Here is a 25,313-nt window from a genome sequence, read left to right on the forward strand (position 1 = left end):
AAAAATTGGATTGTTTTGTATTTAAAATCAGATTTTTGGTGATAAAATGCTTTTTGAGGAAAAAACTTATCTAAAGATAATTCTAATTAAGATACATTCTAATTCTATAGTATAAGACAACATATTCATGTAATGTTTAAGAAAAGTTTTGTAAATAAGTTCCAACAGTTCATGGATTAGGGACCCAATTTTACGGGGTTCCAGGGGCTTCTGTATAGATTATTTAGGTTAATCTTTCTGTCTACCCAATGGGACTTAGTGCTCAGTCTAGAAGATACCATCAGAGTTGCTTAGTTTTGCAGCAGTTCTCAAACTGTGGATTTGTGTCTCCAGAGGTAACATGCATGCTAACAGCAAAAATATTTTAAATAAATAATATATAGAGGTGACAAATAACAGCTATTGTCTCTCTGCAAATTTGTAAACACAGAGTTAATCCCTTATTTCTATCTAAAAGTGCAAAGTTTCAAAAAGTTCAGTGAATTAGAAGCTTGTTGGGGGTGGAATAGATCTGGACAAGGAGAAGAAGACTGGAGATAAATGTGAGAAGCCAGGGACATAAACTTGTTTTGTTAAAATATTATATGTTTGCTGTTGAAGAAAAAAAATCCAGAATACTTAACATTGTTTTAGTTAAATAAAAACAATTTAAATGTCTGTCTGGTGATGTTCTCCTCCTAATACAGCATGACAAGAAAATCCTCCAAATATTAATGATTAACCTGTTGAATTGGAGATATTTCTGAAGTCATTGGGAGGTGAACTATCTGCTTCAATTACCTTTGGTAGATGAAATAACCAAACAATCATTCATTTTTTTATATAGCTATAAAACAAATCTGAAAAGTTTTCAAATAAATCACTGTTTAAAAATGTATAGTGTGTACCTTCTAAAAATGAAACATCTATCTCTGAGTTGTGAAGAACATGTATTAAGGTTATAACAACCAACAAGAATGCACTTTTATGTAGAAATCCATGATTAAATCAAGTCCTCCTGACTAGTGATTTAAATCATGATTTAAATCAATTTGATTTAAATCAAATCCACTCTGAGGCAGAAGGAGAAATTCAAAGTTTCTCCAGTTCTAGTACAGAGCCTACTATCAGTTCAAATAACTTTTCTTGTAGACAAGAAGTGTGCTTTTCCTGAACACTCAGTAACAGCATTTACCACATTTTCTGAAGGGTAACATGGAACGATACAATATTGACTTACACGGTATTTCTTTTCCATAAATATAATCACTTCTTAATAACGTTATGCTGCTCTGTTTCTCCAACACAGTCTATAATACACCATGTTTTAAATACCTAAAACTTAACCATTTACCTCAAATTAACAAAGTTACTCAAAGGGAGAGGTACTGTACACTTTGATAACCCCCCTAAAGCCTACATTAGATGGGAGCATATTTCCAAACACACCTACCTAAATCTTTGTGTGCCAATCTCAAAACCTCCACCAGCACCCTGCATCAGCCCTTTCATTTACTGCGACTACCCACGCAGCCAAGTGGTATGTCTATGGTCCTTGAAAACACGCTCACCACATTAGTCACATAGCCTCAAATCCTGAGCCTGCTGGGTTAGAACTATAAGCAGCTTAAAAATGTGGCTCTGCACTGCAGGAATCCAAAGTAAAGGAGTCCCCATGGAGGGAGATCCCATACCGCAGAGAACAGATATTGTGTGACAGGTCTCCATGGCTCTATGGATAGAGAGCAGGGAGGGCTCCAGGAATGATGCAGGGAGGAGAGAGGAACGAAAACAGTGGGCCGCTAACAGATTCAAAGTGAGATCCACAGGATCAGAAACCTGCCTGGGGATAGAGACGAGGGAGAATCAAGCCGTCCCTTATATTTCCCCATACGGTTTAGCAGCAGTCAGACCCTGGGTCTCTACATAGATCCAGATTCCGTTTCTCCCTAGGCTCGGCACAAGACCCACAGACAAAACTCTTCCGCTTCAGCTCTATGCACAGGATCAAGATTTACAACTCGACCTTTGGATCTGAAACTCAGTGCCAGGAGGGATTATGGTACGGGAGATAAGTAAGGCTGTCAGAAAGTTGTGGTTTTAGGCTCAAAGGTTGTGGCCACAGTGTGTTAAAACTACGGTTTTGTCAAAGGAAGTTGCGTCTGGGCCAAATATAAGTGGCATTGAGGTAGAGGCACCATTTAAGGTTGCAGTGACGGAGGCAGCTTACAGTGGGCAGTCCAGGGGCCACTTAGGCCCAGTGCAGGCATACACTGCAGCGAACAAGTCCCCAAGTGTGGGCACCATGTGTGGGGGAAAGGAATGTAGGGTCTTCCCTCTGTGCACCACATCCAGCCATGCCCCCTCCCCCCACCCAGTTGCAATCATAGCCCAGAGTGCACAGGAATGCAGGGACCAGGCCCCCCATTCCAGTGGCAGCACAGGCTCCCCCTCCCCATACCCCACCTCCTCCATGCTCCAGTTCCCTGCTGGGCCTGGCTTCCAGATGCTCATTTCAGCACCACCAGCCCTTGGATGCTGCTGTCAGCAGCAGGGGCCAGCCTCTCCACAACTGGTTCCATGCGCCTCAGCTCCCCGCCCCCAAGGATGGGACCACAAACAGCCTCCCTCTGACAAGAAGAACAGCCCAACTTGAGTTGTGTGTAGGCTAAGCACAGGAGGGTCAGCTCCCTGGTCCACCCTATCTAAACGGTGCCCTTGCATGACTCCCTGAAATTCAGCTCAGCTGCCCCCCCCATCATGACAGAGGCAAAATTTGCGAGTGGCATTGTGAAAAAGCTGCCATGAATGCAGAAAGTTGTTGCTTCCACAACAAAAGTGCAGTCCGCAACTTCCTAAGAGCTTCTGAGATCAAATAAATACACAATGGCAGTTGCTGTATTCTGTATGTTAACGATAGTCTGATGTGTGTCACTGGCACTTAGAATGAATGTTTGTTGCAGGTTGCGCCAGAGCGCTGCAGTTATCTAAGTCAAATACTTTCCATGCTGAGCAGGTTACACTTCTGTCAGTAACAGTTGTTACTAGCACTCTGGGAAATGTTCAGAGCTAGCCACAGTGCAAAATAGCGACTGTCCCAGTAAGGAAATTTAAACCTCGTGGTGCCAACCTTTTAAACTGGACCACTGGAGCAATTTAAAAACCGCATACTCTGATTTGAAATTTGCTCACTTATTATTTTTACAAGTAATACCCAAAATTCACACCACCAAGAGAGATTACCCAGCTGGATTTGTCTACTTTGTGCATTAGACAGCATTTTGTGTACAGTCCATCTCAGTATTTCTCTAGTACAATCAGTTAAGCCCTGCAACAGATCTGTTACAATGGACACACATCAAAGTAGGGCATGCCTTGTCTTCAATGGGACTCTGCATAAGCACAGGGGTTTGTGCCAGAGTAGTCCACTGGTCGGTGAGTGTTATGCATCTCCATTTTGTGCCAAATCCACAGGGTATATGAGCCTATTACAGTCCCAGGAACAGAGCCAGGACTCAAGCAACTGAGGTGATGCTTTTAGTCCAGTGGTTCCCAAACTTTAACAACCTGTGAACCCCTTTCACTAAAATGTCAAGTCTCACGAATCCCCTCCTAAAAGTTCATATTTCCAGAGATTTTCCCCTTTACCTGAGTATAAGTTATAAAAGTAGTGAACTTGGAAATATAAAATGTGTTTTTATGACATGATTATTACACACTATTTATTATGAATTATTATTCATCATTACAATATTTTTATTACATTATGAAAACAGCAACATGCTTCCAAGATCTCACTTTTGTATTTGCATCACTTTGAATAAGCCTGTTATAAGACAAGGCTCCTATGTTTCATCAAGGAGTATCAGATGTGAAACAGCATAAAGGTATTTTAAGAAGCCAACTCAAAGAGTTCCTCCTACACAAGGATTCAGGTCTTGAGCAGTTCAAGCAAACAACGCACATTACAACAAAGCTTAAACTTGTTCTTCATAATAATTTTAAAAATAACACTCACTATTTATTTCAAAAACAACAAAAAATATCCACCTCCCTTTCCATTTCTTATAAAGTTTTGAAATTTACATCTCCTCAGTGTGATAGATATGCTTCCTTTGATCTGCTTAGCTCTTGGAAGTCCCGGGGCTCCGGGCTGCTGTCCCTGTGCTGCCCAGGGTCCCTAAGGACAGTTCAGTCCGCCATTAGGGATTTTTTTTTCCAAGAACCCCTGTAACACTTTGTGAACCCCCAGGGGTTCACAAACCCCAGTTTGGGAACCACAGTTTTAGTCCCATCACAACCAAGACAGTGGACACAAACAGATTCCAATGCAGGACTGGGGTCCTAAGGGTGGCAACCAGGAGCAGAAAAATATTTAAACACACACACCACCCTGGAATATAAAACTGCAAACTCCCAGCAGCTGGCCAGGGGATTCAGAAGTGGGTGCAGTGCTGGAAACTATTTAATCCATTATTTTGAAACAGACTAGATTTGCGGCTGACTAGCACTTTTGTGGTTCAATGTCTGTGGCACTCTTGCCACTTGTCAGGATCTCCAAGGTAAGATTCTAGACAGGGGAAGGAAAAAACCCGTAATTCAGCAGGTCAGGATATAGACTCTTCCAGGAGTATAAGTCTTAACTAGAACATACGTTGAATTTTCTCACCCAGTTTGAAATAACACGTCTATAACTCATTGTTAACCATCTCTCGACCCAGCTACTGCAGCTTCTTCCTCCCTGGCTTCCCTGACTCTCTTTGTGCCATTCTGTAAGCTGTCCAAAAGGCTGCCACAAAAGTCTGGCTTGCACGTTTACTAGGAGCGATGACACGCTAATGCCCCTTCTCCCAAACACACATATAAATAGTCCAGTCACATCCAACCCTCTTCTGGTCCCCTTTGCCTCGTGTCCTTCAATTCCAGCCCAAGTTACAGTCTTCAAAGCTCTGCTCATCTTAGCTCCTACTCTTCTTTTTGCTTAAGCCCTCACTACCATTCCTCTGCTCAAGCTGCCTGAGATCTGCCCACTTCACATCACACTACTCACCCCGTTCCTCCCTCCCGATTGCTTGCTGCATGGGAACTACCTCCGGCCTTTCCCCGCAGGGTCTACCATGCCACCAGGCCCCTCAAGACCTGCTTCTTGGGTGAGTTGGATAAGCCTTAATCCACCCTCCACTAAGTGTTAGCAAAACAGACAAAGGAAAACACAGAACCATAACAGCAAGGCTATAGTCAGACATCATGAAACTAGGATGACGTGCTAACCTCCCGGCTCTTTCACTTGTTTGCTGTTAGAGAACAGCCCCCATTTATATGTGGTCTGTAAGGCTGCAGGCACCTCAGAGCAGGGACCTTTGTCTTCAGATTAGGGCTGTCACGCGATTAAAAAAATTAATCTCCATTAATTGCGCTGTTAAACAATAGAATGACATTTAAATATTTTTGATGTTTTCTACACTTTTAAATATACTGATTCAATTATAACACAGACTACAAAGTGTACATTGCTCACTTTATATTTATTACAAATATTTGCACTGTAAAAAACAAAATAAATAGTATTTTTCAACTCACCTAATACAAGTACTGTAGGGCAATCTCTTTATCATGAAAGTTGAGCTTACAAACATAGAATTATGTACAAAAAAAAACTGAATTCAAAAATAAAACAATGTAAAGTTTGAGCCTACAAGTCCACCCATTCCTACTTCAGCCAATCGCTCGGACAAATAAGTTTGGTTAAAATTTGCAGGCGATAAAAGCTGCCCACTTCTTGTTTACAATGTCATCTGAAAGTGAGAACAGGCATTCACATGCCACTGTTGTAGCTGGCATCACAAGATATTTACATGTTAGATGCACTAAAGATTCATATATCCTTTCATGCTTCAACCACCATTCCAAAGGACATGTGTCTATGCTGATGACAGGTTCTGCTCAATAACAATCAAAAGCTGAGAGGACTGACACATGTTCACCATCATTATCCGAGTCAGATGCCACCAGCAGAAGGTTGCTTTTCTTTTTTGACGGTTCGGGTTCTGTAGTTTCCGCATCTGAGTGTTGCTCTTTTAGGATATATGAAAGCATGCTCCACACCTGGTCCCTCTCAGATTCTGGACGGCACTCCAGATTCTTAATCCTTGGGTCCAGTGCTGTAGCTATCTTTAGAAATCTCACATGGGTACCTTCTTTATGTTTTGTCAAATCTGCAGTGAAAGTGTTCTTAAAACAAACATGTGCTTGGTCATCATCCGAGACTGCTATAACATGAAATATATGGCAGAATGTGGGTAAAACGGAGTAGAAAACATACTGAGCTCCTTGGGGGAGAATTTTAACAAATTTAATTAACCATTATTTTTTAAACGAGCATCATTAGCATGGAAGCATGTCCTCTGGAATGGTGGCTGAAGCATGAAGGGGCATAAGAATGTTGAGCATATCTGGCATGTAAATACCTTGCAACGCCGGCTACAAAAGTGCCAAGCGAATGTCTGTTCTCACTTTCAGGTGACATTCTAAATAAGAAGCAGGCAGCAGTATCTCCCGTAATGTAAATAAACCTGTTTGTCTTAACAATTGGCTGAACAAGAAGCAGGACTGAGTGGACTTATAGGCTCTAAAATTTTACACTGTTTTGTTTTTGAGTGCAGTTACGTAACAAAAAAAAAATCTACATTTGTTAAGAAATTGCACTACAATACTCGTATGAGGTGAACTGAAAAATACTATTTCTTTTATAATTTACAGTGCAAATATTTGTAATAAAAATAATAATATAAAGTGAGCACTGTACACTTTGTGTTCTGTGTTGTACTAGAAATCAATATATTTGAAAACGTAGATAAACATACAAAAATGTTGAATAAATTTCAATTGGTATTCTATTGTTTAACAGTGCAGTTAATTGCATGTTACTGCAATTAATCGACAGCCCTACTTCAGACATGTCTGTGAAGCGCCTAGGCCACTTAATGAACAAATAAATAGTTTAGGATAATCTGAGACCTGGGGTCAGACTTGCCCTTCCAGCACTGGTGCTAAAGTCAGTCCCAGGGCAGAAGGGATGCAGCTTCTGCCTCCTGTAATGAAGGGCTGGTTCAGCTCCTATGGACCCCTGCAATGGTACCATAAAGCTAGAGCACAGAATTGCCCTGACCTGTCCTGCTTCCACCCAGGGCCAACAGTGGGGAGTGGGGGAAGCCAGTACAAATTACTGGGGCCTGGCAGTCCAGAAGGCGGCCCAGGGCCGGGCTTCGGCTGCCCTGCTTAGCTGGTCCACCCTTGCTGGGGGGCCCAAAAACTTTTTTTCACCAGGGCCCGAACCCGCTCTCTGCGGCCCTGCTTCCATCCCAGACAATGCCAGCACCAATGCCTCCACAAGAGGGACAGAGGGGCATTAGACCCAGTGGAGCTTGCTCTGCAGAACCCATAGAGAGTCTCCTGAGCCTGGGTATTCTGGAAGCATGCTACAGCACAAGATGAATTCACCCAATGAGCATCGGCTAGAGTGAAAATGTAGCCAAGCAGATTAAAAAGTTCATGTCAAACTCGAAGCCACAGATCTGTATGGTTTATTATACGCTATACATATGAGACCAAAAAACCATGATAAAAGAACATCATTAAGGCTGCAAATTCAAACTCTCAGAAGTTAGGAAACATCAGAAGTACAGTTGCCTATGCAATCTTAATTCAGACATGTTGGACCTATGCATTATGAAACAGCATTTAATTACATAACCACGTAGTATTTTCCCCACCAGGTCCCCATCTCACTCAGCGCACAGAGCAGACAGAGCTCACTGAATGAGCAGCTCTTCAATATTTTGTTTTCTCCTCATTGTTCTATATGCGGTTCCTTATTTACTGCACATTGTTCAACCCCTGCTCTGAGGACAAAATTATTAATTTCCTCATAGGCTTTTCAGTGATGCTTGTCACTACAGAATCACAGAAATGCAGGGCTAGAAGGGATCTCAAGAGGTTACCAAGCCCAGCACCCTGCACTCAGGCAGGATCAAGTAAACCCAGACCACCCCTGACAGGTGTCTGACTAACCTGTTCTTAAAAACCTCCAATGACGGAGATTCCACAACGTCCCTTGGTAACCCTATTTCAGAGCCAATGGCCTAACAAGGCCCCAGAAGGCCCCTGGGCAAGAATAAATTAGGGGCCCCTTTCCCAGTTCTGAAATCCACCCCAATACAGCCCCCCTCCCTCCATCCACTTGCTCCTGCCTAGTTCTGCAAAGCCCCAATCCAGCTTTCCCATCCCACAGCTCCTGCCTAGGTTCCCTCCAGCTCCCTCACAGCTCCCTCCCTATAAACCCTCAGCTCTCTCAACCCCAGTCCAATCACCCCTCCAGGCCCTTTTAGTTCCCCTTCTACCCCTCCAACTTTCCTGATCCCCCTCCCAGCCCCATTTCAGGCCCCACAAGCCCTCCCTTAGCTTCCCCACTCAGTCCCCTCCACCTCTGCTCCAATCCCAGCCTCCCACACCCTGCAGCTCCCCAGCTGTGAGCCAGACCCACCAAGCTGCACGCCAACCCTCTTCCCCCATCCTCAACAGCTGTAATCAAGCACTCCAGCTCCACTCAGCTCTGCTCCATCTCCCTTTCTCCCATCCTCCCAGCTCTGATCTAGGCCCTCCAGCTCCCTTCTTCCAATCCCGTAGTCCCCTTCCCCCAAAACTTTCCCACTCCATACAAAGTGGCTTTTACCTTGTGTGCTATCTCCCATCTTCAGGCAACCCCTGTCCCTGCACATCCCCAGGCACTTTGACACCCCACCCCCCATTCCCTCTCCATGTGTCTTTGTCAGTTATTCATGGCCAGGGTTACCCCAGCGAAAGAGAGCCCCCATTCCAGCCTCACCCATTGCCTTCTGCTGGTCCATGGTGGTCCAGCTCAGCTTCAGGGATGATTGAGCCCCATTACCTCATGGGGCCCTGATACTGCACCACAGTAGCCACACCACTGTCCAGTGCTTAACTATCTTTAGAGTTAGAACGATTTTCCTAATACCTTAGGCCTAGTCTAACTTGGTCAGTATCTACACTACAGTCTTGCTCCCACTGATGTAAGCTGCCCACTACACCAACCGAACAACTCCACCTCTGCGAGAGGCATAGTACGTAGGTCGATGCAGTTAGGTCGCTGGAGTGCCTGTGTACACACTGCATTATTTACATCACCTGTTGGCTGTCAGCCCCTTGTGCGAATGACAGCCGGAGCCCCACCATCCGAGGGGGGTGGACTCTAGCTGTCAGTGTCCCACAAAGTAAAGCCAATGGAAGCGCTCCTAGTGAGGACGTGTATCACCAACAAAGGGGACATAGTGTGGACTTAGGTCACCTTAATTTTGTAGTGTAGACAAGGGCTAAACCTAAATCTCCCTTGCTGCAGATAAAACCAATTACTTCTTGTGACACCTTCAGCGGACATGGAGAACAATTGATCACGGTCCTCTTCATAACAGCCCTTAACCTATCTGAAGACTTATCACGTCCCCCCTCAGTTTTCTTTTCTCAAGACTAAACATGCCCAGGTTGTTGGGTTTTTTAACACTTTCTTATAGGTTAAGTTTTCTAAACATTTTATCATTTTTTGTTGCTCTCCTCTGGTCGCTCTCCAATTCTTCACCTTTTTCCTAAAATGTGGCACCCAAAGCTGGACACAGTACTCCAGCTGAGGGGAACGGGACAATTACCTCCTGTATCTTTCATATGACATTCTTGTTAATATATCCCAGAATATTAGCCTTTTTTTGCAACTGCAGCATATTGTTGGCTCATATTCAATTTGTGATCTACTAGAACCCCCAGAGCCTTTGCTGCAGTACTCTGCCTACCCAGTTATTCCCCATTTTGGAGATGTGCATTTGATTTTTAATTCCTAAGTGAAGTGCTTTACACTAGTCTTTATTGAATTTAATCTTGTTAATTTCAGCCTAATTTTCCAATTTGTCAAGGTCATTTTGAATTCTAATCCTGTCCCCCAAAGTGCTTGCAACCCCTCCCAGCTTGGTGTCATCGGCAAATTTTATAAGCATCCTCTCCATTCCATTATCAAAGTCATTAATGAAAATACTGAATAGTACCGGGCTGGAACTGATCCCTGCAGGACCTCACTAGATAATTCCTCCCAATTTGACAGTGAACCATTGACAGACTATCAATGAATAGTTATCAAACAGTTGTGAGCCCATCTCAGAGTAATTTAATCTAGAACATATTTCCCAAGTTTGCTTATGAGAATGTCATATGGGACTGTGTCAAAGGCCTTACTAAAATCAACATCCATTGCTTCCCCCATCCACTTGGCCAGTAACCCTGTCAAAGAAGGAAATAAAGTTTGTTTGGCATGATTTGTTCTTGACAAATCCATATTGGCTATTACTCTTACTGAAACTTGGTGGGATAATACACACGACTGGAATGTTGGTGTGGATGGGTATAGTTTGCTCAGGAAGGATAGACAGGGGAAAAAGGGAGGAGGTGTTGCCTTATATATTAAAAATGTACACACTTGGACTGAGGTGGAGATGGACATAGGAGACGGAAGTGTTGAGAGTCTCTGGGTTAGACTAAAAGGGGTAAAAAACACGGGTGATGTCGTGCTGGGAGTCTACTACAGGCCACCTAATCAGGTGGAAGAGGTGGATGAGGCTTTTTTCAAACAACTAACAAAATCATCCAAAGCCCAAGATTTGGTGGTGATGGGGGACTTCAACTATCCAGATATATGTTGGGAAAATAACACCGCGGGGCACAGACTATCCAATAAGTTCCTGGACTGCATTGCAGACAATTTTTTATTTCAGAAAGTTGAAAAAGCTACTAGGGGGGGAAGCTGTTCTAGACTTGATTTTAACAAATAGGGAAGAACTCGTTGAAAATTTGAAAGTAGAAGGAAGCTTGGGTGAAAGTGATCATGAAATCATAGAGTTTGCAATTCTAAGAAAGGGTAGAAGGGAGTACAGCAGAATAGAGACAATGGATTTCAGGAAGGCGGATTTTGGTAAGCTCAGAGAGCTGATAGGTAAGGTCCCATGGGAATCAAGACTGAGGGGAAAAACAACTGAGGAGAGTTGGCAGTTTTTCAAAGGGACGCTATTAAGGGCCCAAAAGCAAGCTATTCCAATGGTTAGGAAAGATAGAAAATGTGGCAAAAGACCACCTTGGCTTAACCATGAGATCTTGCGTGACCTACAAAATAAAAAGGCGTCATATAAAAAATGGAAACTAGGTCAGATCACAAAGGATGAATATAGGCAAATAACACAGGAATGCAGAGGCAAGATTAGAAAGGCAAAGGCATAAAATGAACTCAAACTAGCTATGGGAATAAAGGGAAACAAGAAGACTTTTTATCAATACATTAGAAGCAAGAGGAAGACCTAGGACAGGGTAGGCCCACTGCTCAGTAAGGAGGGAGAAACAGTAACGGGAGACTTGGAAATGGCAGAGATGCTTAATGACTTATTTGTTTCGGTCTTCATTGAGAAGTCTGAAGGAATGTCTAATATAGTGAATGCTTACGGGAAGAGGGTAGGTTTAGAAGATGAAATAAAAAAAAGAGCAAATAAAAAATCACTTAGAAAAGTTAGATGCCTGCAAGTCACCAGGGCCTGATGAAATGCATCCTCGAATACTCAAGGAGTTAATAGAAGAGGTATCTGAGCCTCTAGCTATTATCTTTGGGAAATCATGGGAGACGGGGGAGATTCCAGAAGACTGGAAGGGGGCAAATATAGTGCCCATCTATAAAAAGGGAAATAAAAACAACCCAGGAAACTACAGACCAATTAGTTTAACTTCTGTGCCAGGGAAGATAATGGAGCAGGTAATTAAAGAAATCATCTGCAAACACTTGGAAGGTGGTAAGGTGATAGGGAATAGCCAGCATGGATTTGTAAAGAACAAATCGTGTCAAACTAATCTGATAGCGTTCTTTGATAGGATAATGAGCCTTGTGGATAAGGGAGAAGCAGTGGATGTGATATACCTAGACTTCAGTAAGGCATTTGATACAGTCTCGCATGATATTCTTATAGATAAACTAGGAAAGTACAATTTAGATGGGGCTACTATAAGGTGGGTGCATAATTGGCTGGATAACCGTACTCAGAGAGTAGCTGTTAATGGCTCCCAATCCTGCTGGAAATGTATAACAAGTGGGGTTCCGCAGGGGTCTGTTTTGGGACTGGTTCTGTTCAATATCTTCATCAACGATTTAGATGTTGGCATAGAAAATACGCTTACTAAGTTTGCAGACGATACCAAACTGGGAGGGATTGCAACTGCTTTGGAGGACAGGGTCAAAATTCAAAATGATCTGGACAAATTGGAGAAATGGTCTGAGGTAAACAGGATGAAGTTCAATAAAGATAAATGCAAAGTGCTCCACTTAGGAAGGAACAATCAGTTTCACACATACAGAATGGGAAGAGACTGTCTAGGAAGGAGTATGGCAGAAAGAGATCTAGGGGTCATAGTAGACCACAAGCTTAATATGAGTCAACAGTGTGATACTGTTGCAAAAAAAGCAAACTTGATTCTGGGATGCATTAACAGGTGTGTTGTAAACAAGACACGAGAAGTCATTCTTCCGCTTTACTCTGTGCTGGTCAGGCCTCAGCTGGAGTATTGTGTCCAGTTCTGGGCACCGCATTTCAAGAAAGATGTGGAGAAATTGGAGAGGGTCCAGAGAAGAGCAACAAGAATGATTAAAGGTCTTGAGAACATGACCTATGAAGGAAGGCTGAAGGAATTGGGTTTGTTTAGTTTGGAAAAGAGAAGATTGAGAGGGGACATGATAGCAGTTTTCAGGTATCTAAAAGGGTGTCATCAGGAGGAGGGAGAAAACTTGTTCACTTTAGCCTCCAATGATAGAACAAGAAGCAATGGGCTTAAACTGCAGCAAGGGAGATTTAGGTTGGACATTAGGAAAAAGTTCCTAACTGTCAGGGTAGTTAAACACTGGAATAGATTGCCTAGGGAAGTTATGGAATCTCCATCTCTGGAGATATTTAAGAGTAGGTTAGATAAATGTCTATTAGGGATGGTCTAGACAATATCTGGTCCTGCCATGAGGGCAGGGGACTGGACTCGATGACCTCTCGAGGTCCCTTCCAGTCCTGGAGTCTATGAGTCTTTAACCTACTATCATCTAGGTGCTTACAAACTGATTGCTATTAATTTGTTTCAGTTTCTTTCAAGGTATTGAAGTTAGGCTGACTGCCTGGTCTATAATTCCCCGGGTCCTCTTTGTTTCCTCTCTAAAGGCAGGTACTATGTTCAGAGGCGGCTCCAGGCACCAACGCAGCAAGCACGTGACTGGGGTGGCAAGCCGTGGGGGGCAGCCTGCCGATCACCGTGAGGGCGGCAGTCAGGCTGCCTTCAGCAGCATGCCTGCGGGAGGTCCGCCGGTCCCACAGCCTCGGCGGCAATTTGGCGGCGGATACACTGAAGGCGCGGGACCGGCAGATCACCCGCAGTAACACCGCCGAATCCGTGTCCCCAGCAGGCCACTCGCAGGGATGCCGCCGAAGGCCACTTGACTGCTGTGCTGCTGCATAGAGCCACCTCGGACTATGTTTGCCCTTCTCCATTCCTCTGAGACCTCACCCACTCTCCATGAGTTCTCAAAGACAACTGATAATTGCTTCAGCTAGTTCCTTAAGTAGAGCCTTGCACAGATACAACCTTTGTATCCGCATCCGATCAGAGATCAACAAAAATGGTCCATGGATATAAAGCGGATATCCACATATATGTAGAGCTTTTGATACAAAATTTGTATCAGCATCTGATCTGCAATCTGCAAGAACAGTCTGCAGATATCCACGGATTTGCAGGGCACTATCCTTAAGTACCCTAGGATACATTTCATCAGATCCTGCTGACTTGAATACTTCTGACTTATCTAAATAGTCTTTAACCTGTTCTTCCCTATTCCTTTCCCCTTGTTAATATTAACTGTGTTAATCATCTGGTCACAATTAATCTTTTTAGTTAAGACTAAAGCAAAATAAGCATTAAACAGCTCAGCCTTATTGACGTAATCCCTTATTCGCTCTCCTTCCCCATTAAGTAGAGGACTTAAACTTTCCTTCATCTTGCTCCTAATATATTTATAGAACCTCTTCTTACTGCATTGTATGACCCTTGCTAGGTGTAATGCATGATGTGCCTTAGCAGTTCTCATTTTGTGTCGACATGCAAAACATGAGTACAAAAGAATAACACAAGCAAATTGTCTATATTTCCACTTTTTGATTTTCAGGTCATTAAAGAGCTCACGATGGAGCCATATTGGCCCCTTACTATTCTTCCTTTTCTTTATATGGGGACAGTTTGCTGTTTTGTCTTTCCTCTTTCAGAAACTGCCAGCTCTCCTGAACTCCTTATCCCTTAGATTGCCTTGCCATAAAGAGTTTGGTGAGTCAGTAGCTGAGTGTTTCATCAACATTAACTAATTTATCTTCCCAACACCCCTGCAAGGGTATTATCCCCATTTTACAGATAGGGAGCTGAGACAAAATTATTTAGGCCAAAAGATTCCACTAATTTTGGGTGCCCAGTTTTAGACACTTCAGACCTGATTTAGCAGAGTATTTACCATCCCACACACAGTCCCAGTTTCCTTCCCCAGCCAACCTCAGTTCCCCATTTGCAGCCCCTTGTGTGATTTGTCTCTTCCCTAACCCTCCCCCTGGCTCCGACTCCTAATGTGCCCCTTTGGGGGCTCCTCAGCCAATCTCAATCTACCACCCACACCCTCCCAGGCTCCTGGTCCAGTCTCCCCCCATTCCTGGCTCCTTTTCCCAGTCCTCCCCTGCATCCCAGGGCCTTATCAGGGCTGCTCTTCTCCCTCCCCTCATCACATTGGTTCTTAATCCCCAACCCCTTGGTGCCCAACCAATTCCAGCTTCCTCTTCCCCCCACACAGCTCCCAGTGCCAGCTTTTTTGTTTTAATGGTTGGTTTTCGGCAAGAATTTTCAGTTTATGAAAACTTAATTCTCTTCATTTTTGTTAAAGCCTCCAATACAAAAAAGATTAAGAAAGGTGGTCAGAGTTGATTAAAAATGCCATTTATATTTTTCAGGAAAGTTTGAAAAAAGTTATTGTTTTCCCCCTAAATTCTCCCTGGCGAAAAAAATTGTTTTGATCAAAATCCAAAACATTTTCATGAGAAAAAATTTTAATTGATTCTCTTCCCCAAAAAAAGGTCATGCAAACTTGGCATTTTTTACTACGTTATTTAGAGACGGACCTTGAAACCTTTACTCATGTTGAATAATATCTTACTCCTTGGATAATCTCACTGGAATCAAGAGGACTGCTTGAAGAGGAAACTCAACGTGAGAATGGCACAACTGAGCCCCTAACTATTTATAATAATCCAGGCTGCACCTCAAAATACAAGTTAAACCCAGTTTTTCCATTTTACTTATGTTCAGAACCAAAACATGCCTCACAACTACTTGCACTAAAAAGCCTGACAACACCGCAGAAGTATTTTAAATATTTCTAATCCTCTAAGTAGGTGTAGAAGATTTCCAGAAAGATTAAGTTCCTGCCCAGCAAACCAATTTAGTTTCAAGCTTTAAGGCTACAATCTTCTTCAACTAGTTGACTGCTAACAGTAGATCCAGCCCACTGGATGAAATAAGTGAACCCGGGTCAAAATAAAGCATATAGCATCTCTTTATAATTCTGTAACAAAACCGTAAAGCATTTTAATTGTTTAGGAATCTATTGTTACCTGGAAACAACTCAACTAAAGAAACTTAAAAATAAGAATCTATTCCCATCCCCGCCCACAAATAATTCCTAGAGCAGCAGAATAACAGATAGTCTGCTCTCTGGGGTAGGGACTGTCTTTTGCAACACGTGAGGCCCTGACCTAGTCATTACCACAATACGACTACTAAATAATCATAATGTTCGAGACCTATTAGGTTATACATTCCATTCCCCTGACAATACCAGTCTGCTGTATGTGTACTAGGAATAATTTACTGCAAATGGCTCGATCCCCGAAAACACACTTCCAAACAAAATAACTCTGCAGTAAGCATGCTGACCCAGAAGTTCTAAACAAACGTACCGGTTCCAGTAAACTAGGAGTATGGTCCCCACAGAAGAGCTTTGCTAATACACCTCTATGCAATGCATCGTGCAATGCCTTCACTTCTTAGGCCCCTCTGAAGACAAACTGTCGGGCCAGTCTGCACAGTGGTTTTGTGATAAAGGTCTTGTAGAAAGAGGTCTATTTTTAGACCCCAACCTCCATCTGCTCACATGCACCTTTGCAAACACATATGTGACGTGAAAATTCTATAATCTGCCTTAGATTACTGTAAACTCATTTCATCTGGAACCTAAAAGAAGCTCTGAAGAACATCTCTAGAAGTGAATAACTAGTACAATAATCCACTATGCTTCTCCAAATGAGAAGTTAAGTATCATCTAAAGCAGTGGTGTTCAACCTTATTACACAGGAGGGCCACATAAACCTAAGCACAACCTTGTGTGGGCCAAACAGATTCTCTGCCTGGGGATGACAGCCCAAGCCCTGCCACTTTATGAAATGCTCTGGTGGGCTATGTATGGATCCCACAGGCCATAGGTTGGGCACCCCTGAGAGCAAAAGACTTATTACTGAGGACAGCAAAGAAATACACTCAGAAAGGGTCATGTTTGATGTGTCACATGAACATCGACCAACTGGCCTTAATAAGCTTTCAGTCTGGGTAAGCAGTTAAACCCGCCTCCCTTCACTCTCTTTCCCAGACTCCCAACCACAATCACATCCTCCTCACAACTTCTATTGGCGCCTACTTAATTTCCCCCTTCCTGTGACCCAGCAAAAAGAGCCAGACTGAAGTTTAAAAGGATCCCTGCTGCTAGGCTTTGCTGCTGATGGCATGAGTCTGTTAGACCAGGAGCAGCACAGCACTGAATCAACTCTCAGCCTCACAGAGCAGCTCCTCAGCCGGAAATGCTGCACCAGAGGAATGGTGAGGGTTCAGTTTGATAGCTCTGAAATGGGCTAACGCTGGAAGAAATAGCGACCAAGATTTTTAAGAGTAACTACTGATTTGGGGTCTCCATTTTTGAGTGCCCAACTAGAGACACCTGATTTTCAGAAAGTGCCAAGCATCCACCCTATGAAATCAAGTTCCTTTAAAAGGCCTCAAGTTGGTCACTTAAAAACTCAAGCCCTTTGGAACAATCAGGATTTTTGAACAGTCAGATACAGCCCTACAGAAAATATTAGGACATTTTAAACCTCTGCACGTCTTACTTCCCACTCCCAAACATAGACATGTAAGAAGACAAACCAAGAAAGCATGATAAAGGGAAACCCCAACAAATGAAACAATATGATGCTGGAGTGTCAAACTCTGGAAAACCCTGTCTAGCCATTTCATTCATTGCAAATCAGTGCCCCCAAAACACCAAGTTTTCCTTTTGAGTAGAGGTTTCTCAAACGTTATTATAGCTAGACCACATCTTAATAGATTGATTGCTTGTCAACGCCTCCTCTCTGATTGGAAACCCAATCTCTCCCCTCCCAGCCCTAATCACAAAAAGTCCCTGCAGCAGCTACAAACATTGTTTGCGCCAGAAAACAATATTCGAAAAGCATTTATGACATGTCTTTACACTAGTCAGCAGGTAAGAACCGAGAAGAGAGCCCCACTGCGCAACAGCCAGCCAGCTTTCCCCCGATCACCACTAAACGCTGCAACCAGTGATCTGGGGACCATTGTACAGGCAGGGGCGGTGCTATGATTTTTGCAGCCCCAAGCACAGCAGTCAGGCAGCCTTCGGCAGTGTTTCTGCGGGAGGTCCGCCAGTCCCGCAGATTCGGCGGCGGCTCTGCAGGTGATCTGCCATTCCCGCTCCTTCGGCGTACCCGCCGCCGAACCGCCACCGAAGCCGCGGGACTGGTGGACCTCTCGCAGAAACGCCACTGAAGGCTGCCTGACTGCCGCCCTCACGGCGACCAGCAGGCCACCCCCTACGGCTTGCCGCCCCAGGCACGCGCTTGCTGTGCTGGTGCCTGGAGCAGCCCCTGTGTACAGGCACCTCTGCTTCAGATAGGCAAAACAAAGCTGTTTCCCCTCTTTGTAGACCAGTTCATTTGTAACTAAAAAAAAAAAAAAAAAAAAACAAAAACCAACCTCACAATGAAGATCTCTCGGCATCTAAATATTAATGTTTCTACTAGGCCAAAGCCAAGAATTTTGGTCCTGAATTTCCACAAAGTCCTAAGGTGAAGGGCTCCTGGTTAACGTTCTTCTCCAGTCTGTACATCTCTATGTTCAACAATATGTAGCATTCTTTAGCTGAAACATCTGACCATCAAGGCCAGGACTGCAAACAAACTGGATTATTCCACCGAGGGGAAGGCGAGGGGCATCTTTATGTAAAAGCAACACAGTAACTTTTTAGGACAGAAGGATGCCATCTCATTCACGCCACCACATCAGTTAGTTTCTGCACTGAACATTTGTGTTTCTCTTAAGTCCCTGGTTTGGATCTTTACTCTGAAAGCACTAACAATGTAATTAAATAGTAAATTAGCGAAAACCAAAATCACAAGCATCAATGGATGGTATATGCCATAAAATCTACAGAAAAAACAACCTAACCATTCAGCATGACAGGACAGAATCGTGTTTCTTTTGTGTAGTGCCTGTATGAGCAGCCACATGGTTACTCCTGGGGGAATTCTGCAGCACTGCGCAAGTGCAGAATTAATGTCCCCTGCAGATTTTACTCTTTCCGAGCAGAATAACTGATTCACACATTCCAAGCGGGTGCGTTTGGTTCAGAAATTGGGGAGACAGGGGAGGGGACAGCCAGGGGGGACATAAATCATCACATAGGGGGGCGTGTGTGCAAGACTCTGTCCCTCTTGCTTGCTACCGCAGTGCGCCTGGAGCTAGAGAGGGGCAGGGCCGGGGAACCCCCAGCCGGTGGCTCCGAACATGCTCTGGGCTTCAGCTGCTAGTCAAGTGCTGAACTATCTGTACATATTTCAGTGCTGTACCAGATTAGGGCCTAAATTCACTCCTAAGGATGTCTTGTCTTTTAGGATATGTCTTCACAGCAAAGAAAAACCTCTGGCTGGCCTGTTCCAGCCAACTCTGGCTCACAGTGCTTGGGCTGCAGGGCTGATTCATTGCTGTGTAGACTTCTGGACTGGGGTTGGAGCCTAGGTTCTAAGACCCTGCAAGGTGGGAGGGTCCTAGACTTTTGGTTCTAGTTTGAACCTGTAATTCTGCACAGCAATGAAACAGCCCCACAGACTGAGCGCATTCAGCTGGCTCAGGCCAGCCGCGGGTTTTCCTTTACTGTGTTGACATACCCTTGAAGACTTCTGTGCTTGACATACATGGAAATATTAGTATCGCCCTCTGCATATAAATGTGCTAATATCTCGAGAAAGGAATCTATTTGTCAAAACAAATGTCCTGACTCTTTGTTGTTGTCTGTATTGTTACAGACATACTTGCTGATAGGTATTTTGAAATAAATGACCAAAATAATTGAAAATGGCATAATTATATTGTGTTGACAAATAAAACATGCAGAATTTTGCAGAATTTTAAAATATCATGCACACCATTTTTACATTTTTGGCACAGAATTTTTAACTTTTTGGCACAGAATTCCCTCAGGAGTAGCACTGTTAATCTGTTCCAGTCAGTTATCTTACAGCTAATGAAGCCCTGATTCTCAAACTAATCAGTGGGCCATTTGAGAAAGCTCGCTGTCACTTTCACAAGTCCATTAAACCTCTGTGGATATGGTAAATTTAGCCTCAAATCAAGTTCTTATGAATTAGGGGATTTATTTAAAAGCAACATTTAGGTCTGCAACAGCTTCTAGACCCCTAACTTCACAGTCAAGACATCTACTACATCTTCAAGGGATATTTACCAGATCAGAACATTTTTTATGAAAATATAGTTACCTGGAGCATTAGTTCACAGTCATCTCTGCCAACAAATATCATCTCCCGAGGGAGCCGGTGGCGAATACCAGTGCTGCTCACCAGGAACCACGAAGTCACACTCATTTTGGTGTTTGGCACTTAACCTTGAAACATCCTGAACAAATAAAACAACATATATATATAGTTTGTTATTAGTTATTGGCCAATAACAGAAGCAAGTTAATTGACAGCATTGAAATTAATCTGAATGCATTAAGTAAGTTTTGTGGGAGTTTATAAACAGATTAAAATACATGGCTATTGGAATCCAATGGCTACAAAGCCAACAGATGGTATAGAAGCAGAAGTATTTATTCACACAATGCACAGCCAACCTGTGGAACTCTTTGCCAGAGGATGTTGTGAAGGCCAAGACTATAACAAGGCTCAAAAAAGAACTAGATAAATTCATGGAGGATAGGTCTGTCACTGGCTATTAGCCAGGATGAGCTGGGATGGTGTCCCTAGCCTCTGTTTGCCAGAAACTGGGAATGAGCGACAGAGGATGGATCATTTGATGATTACCTGTTCTGTTCATTCCCTCTGGGGCACCTGGCACTGGCCACTGTAGGAAGACAGGATGCTGGTCTAGATGGATCATTGGTCTGACCCAGTATGGCCATTTTTGTTTTCAAGCAGGAAAGCTCTCTAGACCAGGCTTTCTCTGGACCCACTGCATCCTCCAGACTGGCAAGGAGCACAGAGCATGCTTCCTCCACCTCCATATTCAAATAGCTAAGCTGGTCCATAACTACTGGCCATACTAACTCCGGGAGTAAGGAGATATAACATGCCCTCTTATTCTCCTTTTGGGATATCTGCATCGCAGGCACAACGCAACGCCCGGGGAGGGGAAGAGCAGGTGGGGCAAGGAGCAGGCAGAGCCTTGTATTCCCCCTATCACAATGAGCCAGCCAGAGGAGCTCAGCTGGTATATGGTGGGGGATGCAACCTGCTACAGTTCTGTATCAGTAGCTCTTTACTTTCCCACCCCACCTCCACAGCAAGTGGGAAGAACCAGGGAACAGACTGTGGCTATCCGCGCTGTATCCAGTCTGCTCCAGGACAGCGCAGCTACATACTTCCCATTATACCAGGCACACTGTTAAATCACAGTCTAACTCTAAAGTATGACTGGTCAGAGATCAGCGATGCTAATGCATAAAGGGACACTCTAAGAGGAGTATGACTTCTGCAGGCTACTGTTCCAGCAAACCTGTTCGCGGCTTGTGCTCTCCCATTAGGTTTCTGATGTCCCTGGGCAAGGGTGGATAGGGAAGAAAGCCATTTGTTTTTGGGGGAAGAGGGTTTCTCTCTCTCTCTCTCTCTTCACCCTCCCTCCCCCCCATCTCCGAAGAAAAAAGGATGTATCACTATTTAGACTCCCTTTTTTTCTATCCATTTGATTCCCCGCCACCATATTCCTCTTCGCAAAGTTTTGTTTTGTTTCTAGCTATAGGTGAGAGTGTGCACAATGTCCATCTAACAAAGCAGGATGGATCAACACTAATGGCAAGAAGGGGAAAGAGATCACTTAACATACATGCCCCATGATCTCTGCATTACAGAATCTTCTTTTTGAGGATCTCAAAGCATATTTCAAACATGAAGTAAACTTCATAAGCCCTGAGGCAAGTATTACTATCCCGTTTACTGTGTGTAAACAAAGTCACATGACAATAAGTTCACATGAAAAGATACCCCTCATTATTGAGCAATTTGTGCTATGCACCTTTGGCTTTATATCCTCTTCTCAGGCAAGTGCCTAACTTGGCTTTTGGGCTGATATGGAACAATTAACTCCTGGGACACGGGACCACAGCTGCAATAATACTACAAACGCTATCCTGCATCAGTAAAAATGCCATTGTCCACCCAAAGGACATTGAAATGAGTTCCAAGACAGTGATTGCCTTGGGAGGCTCAGAGAGAGGTTCTGGATGTTGTCTGTCTTGGATTAGGAACTCCTTGGGGCATGGATTCTGACTTCATCTGTATCCCATAGGGCACCAAGCACACATACTACTGGGCTGCCTTTATTTTCCTTTTTTAGCATCTGAGAGTACCCCTGAGCTCCTCTGGTTCCATCCATCCCTTCTCAGGTATTCCTTGTTGGAAACATAAAAGCACCAAGATGTGGACAATCACAGAAAGCCGCCTGGCACCAGTGCCCCAGGAGTCGACAGAAGGGAAGGACTTCTCCTGCAGAAAGGAGGTCTCTGTAAAACCACTCCCCTGTCACCTCTAGCCTATTCAAAACAGCCTCACTGACTTGAGTGGGCACAATGCTATTCAACCGCACGGGCACTCTGCTGGTGCAAGACGCCAGGAGGCCGTGCATTCGTACCAAAAACTATTTGTGAAGGGCAGGGACCCAGACAGAAAGGTCTGCCCTGTTATGCTGCTAGTCCTACACAAACGCTAGGGGATAAAGATACTCAGCCCACCTCTTTTGACATTACATTTTGCTTCTAATGCCATGCAGTGAGCCTGCGTTGCCATTTGTTGCTAGGAGGAAGGGAATAAACACTCCATAAAGCTGCTATTGGGCCACAATGCAGAAAGTCAGTGGAGGAACTGAAGCTGCAACCCTTAGCTCGAGTCAGTGGAGAGAGGCTGTATCTTTAATCAGCTCTCACCCCTAGCAGCAGACACTACTGAAACTAATGCTTATTATGGACACTTCTAGGAGAGGAGGGTTATTTAGAAAAGAAGCAAAAAGAGACAGAACAAAGCCACTTAATCCCATTGACATAATATATAAGTGTTTTTGTTTTTAAAAGGAGGGGGAGGGAGGATTTACCAAGCCGCACACGGGACCAAATCCACCACAATGGAGGGGCAGAGATTGAGAACAAAACCCGCTCGGGGATGTTTAAGATGCTGATTGCATGTGTGGTGGGCCACCGATGCCAATAAACTGGCTGGCTTGTATATTCCTCCATGATCCGCCAGCATTAGAAAGCTGCTGCCAGTCATCCACACCCAGGGAAAACACCAACCAAACAAGGTGCGACAACAAACCCTCCAGCCCGCGGGACCAAGGAGCCTGGAGGGGGAATGGAGCCCATTAGTCACGGGGGAGGCAGATCGCGGCTCTTTGTCTAGAGAGGACCAGGCTGGGGAAAGGGGGGGGGGGAGATCAGGGATAAGATGGTTTAAAGCACATTGTCTATTTCCCTGCCCAAAATCATGTGCGGTGGAGAATGGAACAGAGCAGAGCCGGGGAAGGAAGGGAGCTCTGATCCCACCCCCCAGCCCTAGACTGGAGAGCGGCGGACAGCTCTCCCCCAGATCAATCGCAGCCACCAAGACTTGGAAAGGGGCCCGGCCGCCTTCCCCCGGGGCCACAGCCTGGCAGATCTCTCGGTCCAAGCGCCCTGCGCCTCCTCCCCTGCCCCGCTCTCTGCACGGTAGCCCAGACCCCCCCCCTCCGCATTTCACTGCCCCGCGCCTCTGCCCCTGCCCGGGGGCAGCCGGCTCCCCACCGCATCTCACAGCCCCCTGGGCACGGCCCCGAGCGGGCAGCGGCCCCGCTTCTCCTCCCCACTCCGCCCGCAGGCCCGGGCCGGCTGGTGCATTGCAATCCAGCCAGGTGCTGCTGTGGCGGAGGCCGCAGGCCAAAGCCATTGAGGATCAGCTGTTTCCTGTCGGCTGCCGATCCATCCTCCCCCGCCCGCCACCGCAGGCTCGCTCCCCGGCCCGGCCTCCCGGTACCTGCTCCAGCCCGCTGCGGCTGCCTGCCCCTGCCCCTCCGCCAGCTGCGGGTGGCGGCAGGTACCGGCTCAGCGCCTGCCTCTAGCCGGCTCTCCCTGCCCGACTGGCCGCTCCTCTGGCATTGCACATTGTCAGCGGCCGCCGGGCTCCTTCCCTCTCCTGCCAGGGGAAGGCAGCGCCGCCTGCACTTGCACAGCAGGTTCTAGACGTCAGTAGGCGGCTCCTACCCCTTCCACCACCCCCGAGCCCGTCTCTCCTGCAGCCGCCCTCCCCGGAGCAGACAATCCAGGTTAGGTCAGGTGACAAGCTGGTTTAAACATTAAAGGTGCCTGCAGCCTGAGCTCTGCTGTGACCCCAGTCACGGCGAAGTTGTTTGCAGCCGGGCATGCAACGCGCTTGGGTGTGTTCAGCAAGGAGCAGACATGTTCCAACCAAGAGTTAGGACGTGATAATGGGCAGGGCTTTTTCCTCCAGTCCCCGTTTCTGAGCTACACTCTGATTATTATTTATAGGGCATCGTAGCTGTGCATCAGGCTTTGCAGTAAATGCTACAGTATGCAATTTGCCCACATTGTCAAAAGCATGGGTGCAAAAATGGGTGGGCATTTTTGCTTGCAGGCACATTGCCCAATGTGCATAAAAAGTTGGCCAGATGCTCATCTGCAACCCCAGCTTCTAGGAGCACACCCATTCCTTGCATATGCACAAGTCGGAGCATGCCAGGGTGTGCGTCTACTTTCACCCATTTATTAATGAAAATGTTGGCAGAAGGCCTTTCCCTTAACAGCTGGCAGGCTAGTAGCTGGTTGTTGTGCCAAATTTAGCTGATGATGCAGAAGAGATCTATCTAGCTCTCACTGGTATTTCAAAGGTGCCTCTCATCCTGGTATCTGAACACCCAATGTAATGGCACAGTAGGCAGATCCTAATCTGATTGCTGGGTACTTGACTTTTCCATTCATAATGAATGTTAATAATAATAGTAACGTACTTCTCTTTTATAGTGTTTTTCATTCGAGGTTCTCAAAGGGCTTTGTAAACATTAATTAAGCTTTGCAACACTTCTGTGATGTAGACTGTTTTATCTTCAGTTTGCAAGGCTATAAAATGAATGCAGCAAATTGAGTGTCAGAATTAAGAATGGAGTTCTGATACCCAGTGCCCCAGTAGATACCAACAGACAGCACTGCTCCTGATCCTCCAGGTTTCCCCAAGGAACTCTGGGATACATCCAGAAGATTTCCAGGACCCAAGTCAAGCCAGGGCTACATGCAAATGGGAAAGCAATAGGGCTCAGACCCTGGATCCCAGCTTAACACGTGCTTAGACCTTCCAGCCCTGCAGGGTCTTGGGACCTTAGGTCTGAGCCCTAGGTTAACTCAATTGCTGTGTGAATGCAAGGGGGATTAGGTGTGAGTCCAGGCTCAAGCCTGGGCTACACTGCTGTGTAGACATACCCAGGAGCGGCGCCAGGGTTTCTGGCGTCCTAGGCAGAATTCGGGGGGCGGCATTTTGTGTGCTCCCCACAAGGCACGCAGGAGCTTCTGGTTCCGCTCCCATCGCACTACCAAAGAAGGACCCTCCGCCGAA

General features: G+C 45.1%; 1 protein-coding gene across 2 annotated transcripts in view; it reads right to left on the reverse strand.

The window, feature by feature from the left end:
- The window catches only part of CEP170B (centrosomal protein 170B), an 87,694-nt gene extending 63,615 nt beyond the window's left edge, over positions 1 to 24,079 (reverse strand). The window contains exons 1-2 of one of the 2 annotated variants that reach the window (XM_030558614.1): positions 23,724 to 24,079; positions 19,986 to 20,121 (exon numbers count right to left, since the gene is read on the reverse strand). In XM_030558614.1, the coding sequence (XP_030414474.1) occupies positions 19,986 to 20,090 (105 nt within the window). In that variant the 5' untranslated portion in view covers positions 20,091 to 20,121; positions 23,724 to 24,079. The remainder of the gene's footprint in view (positions 1 to 19,985; positions 20,122 to 23,723) is intronic. The other variant, XM_030558615.1, reaches the window with a different exon arrangement.
- Positions 24,080 to 25,313: the final 1,234 nt, after the last annotated feature.

Source organism: Gopherus evgoodei, chromosome 4 (assembly GCF_007399415.2).
Source record: "Gopherus evgoodei ecotype Sinaloan lineage chromosome 4, rGopEvg1_v1.p, whole genome shotgun sequence".
In the NCBI taxonomy this organism is placed as follows: domain Eukaryota; kingdom Metazoa; phylum Chordata; order Testudines; family Testudinidae; genus Gopherus; species Gopherus evgoodei.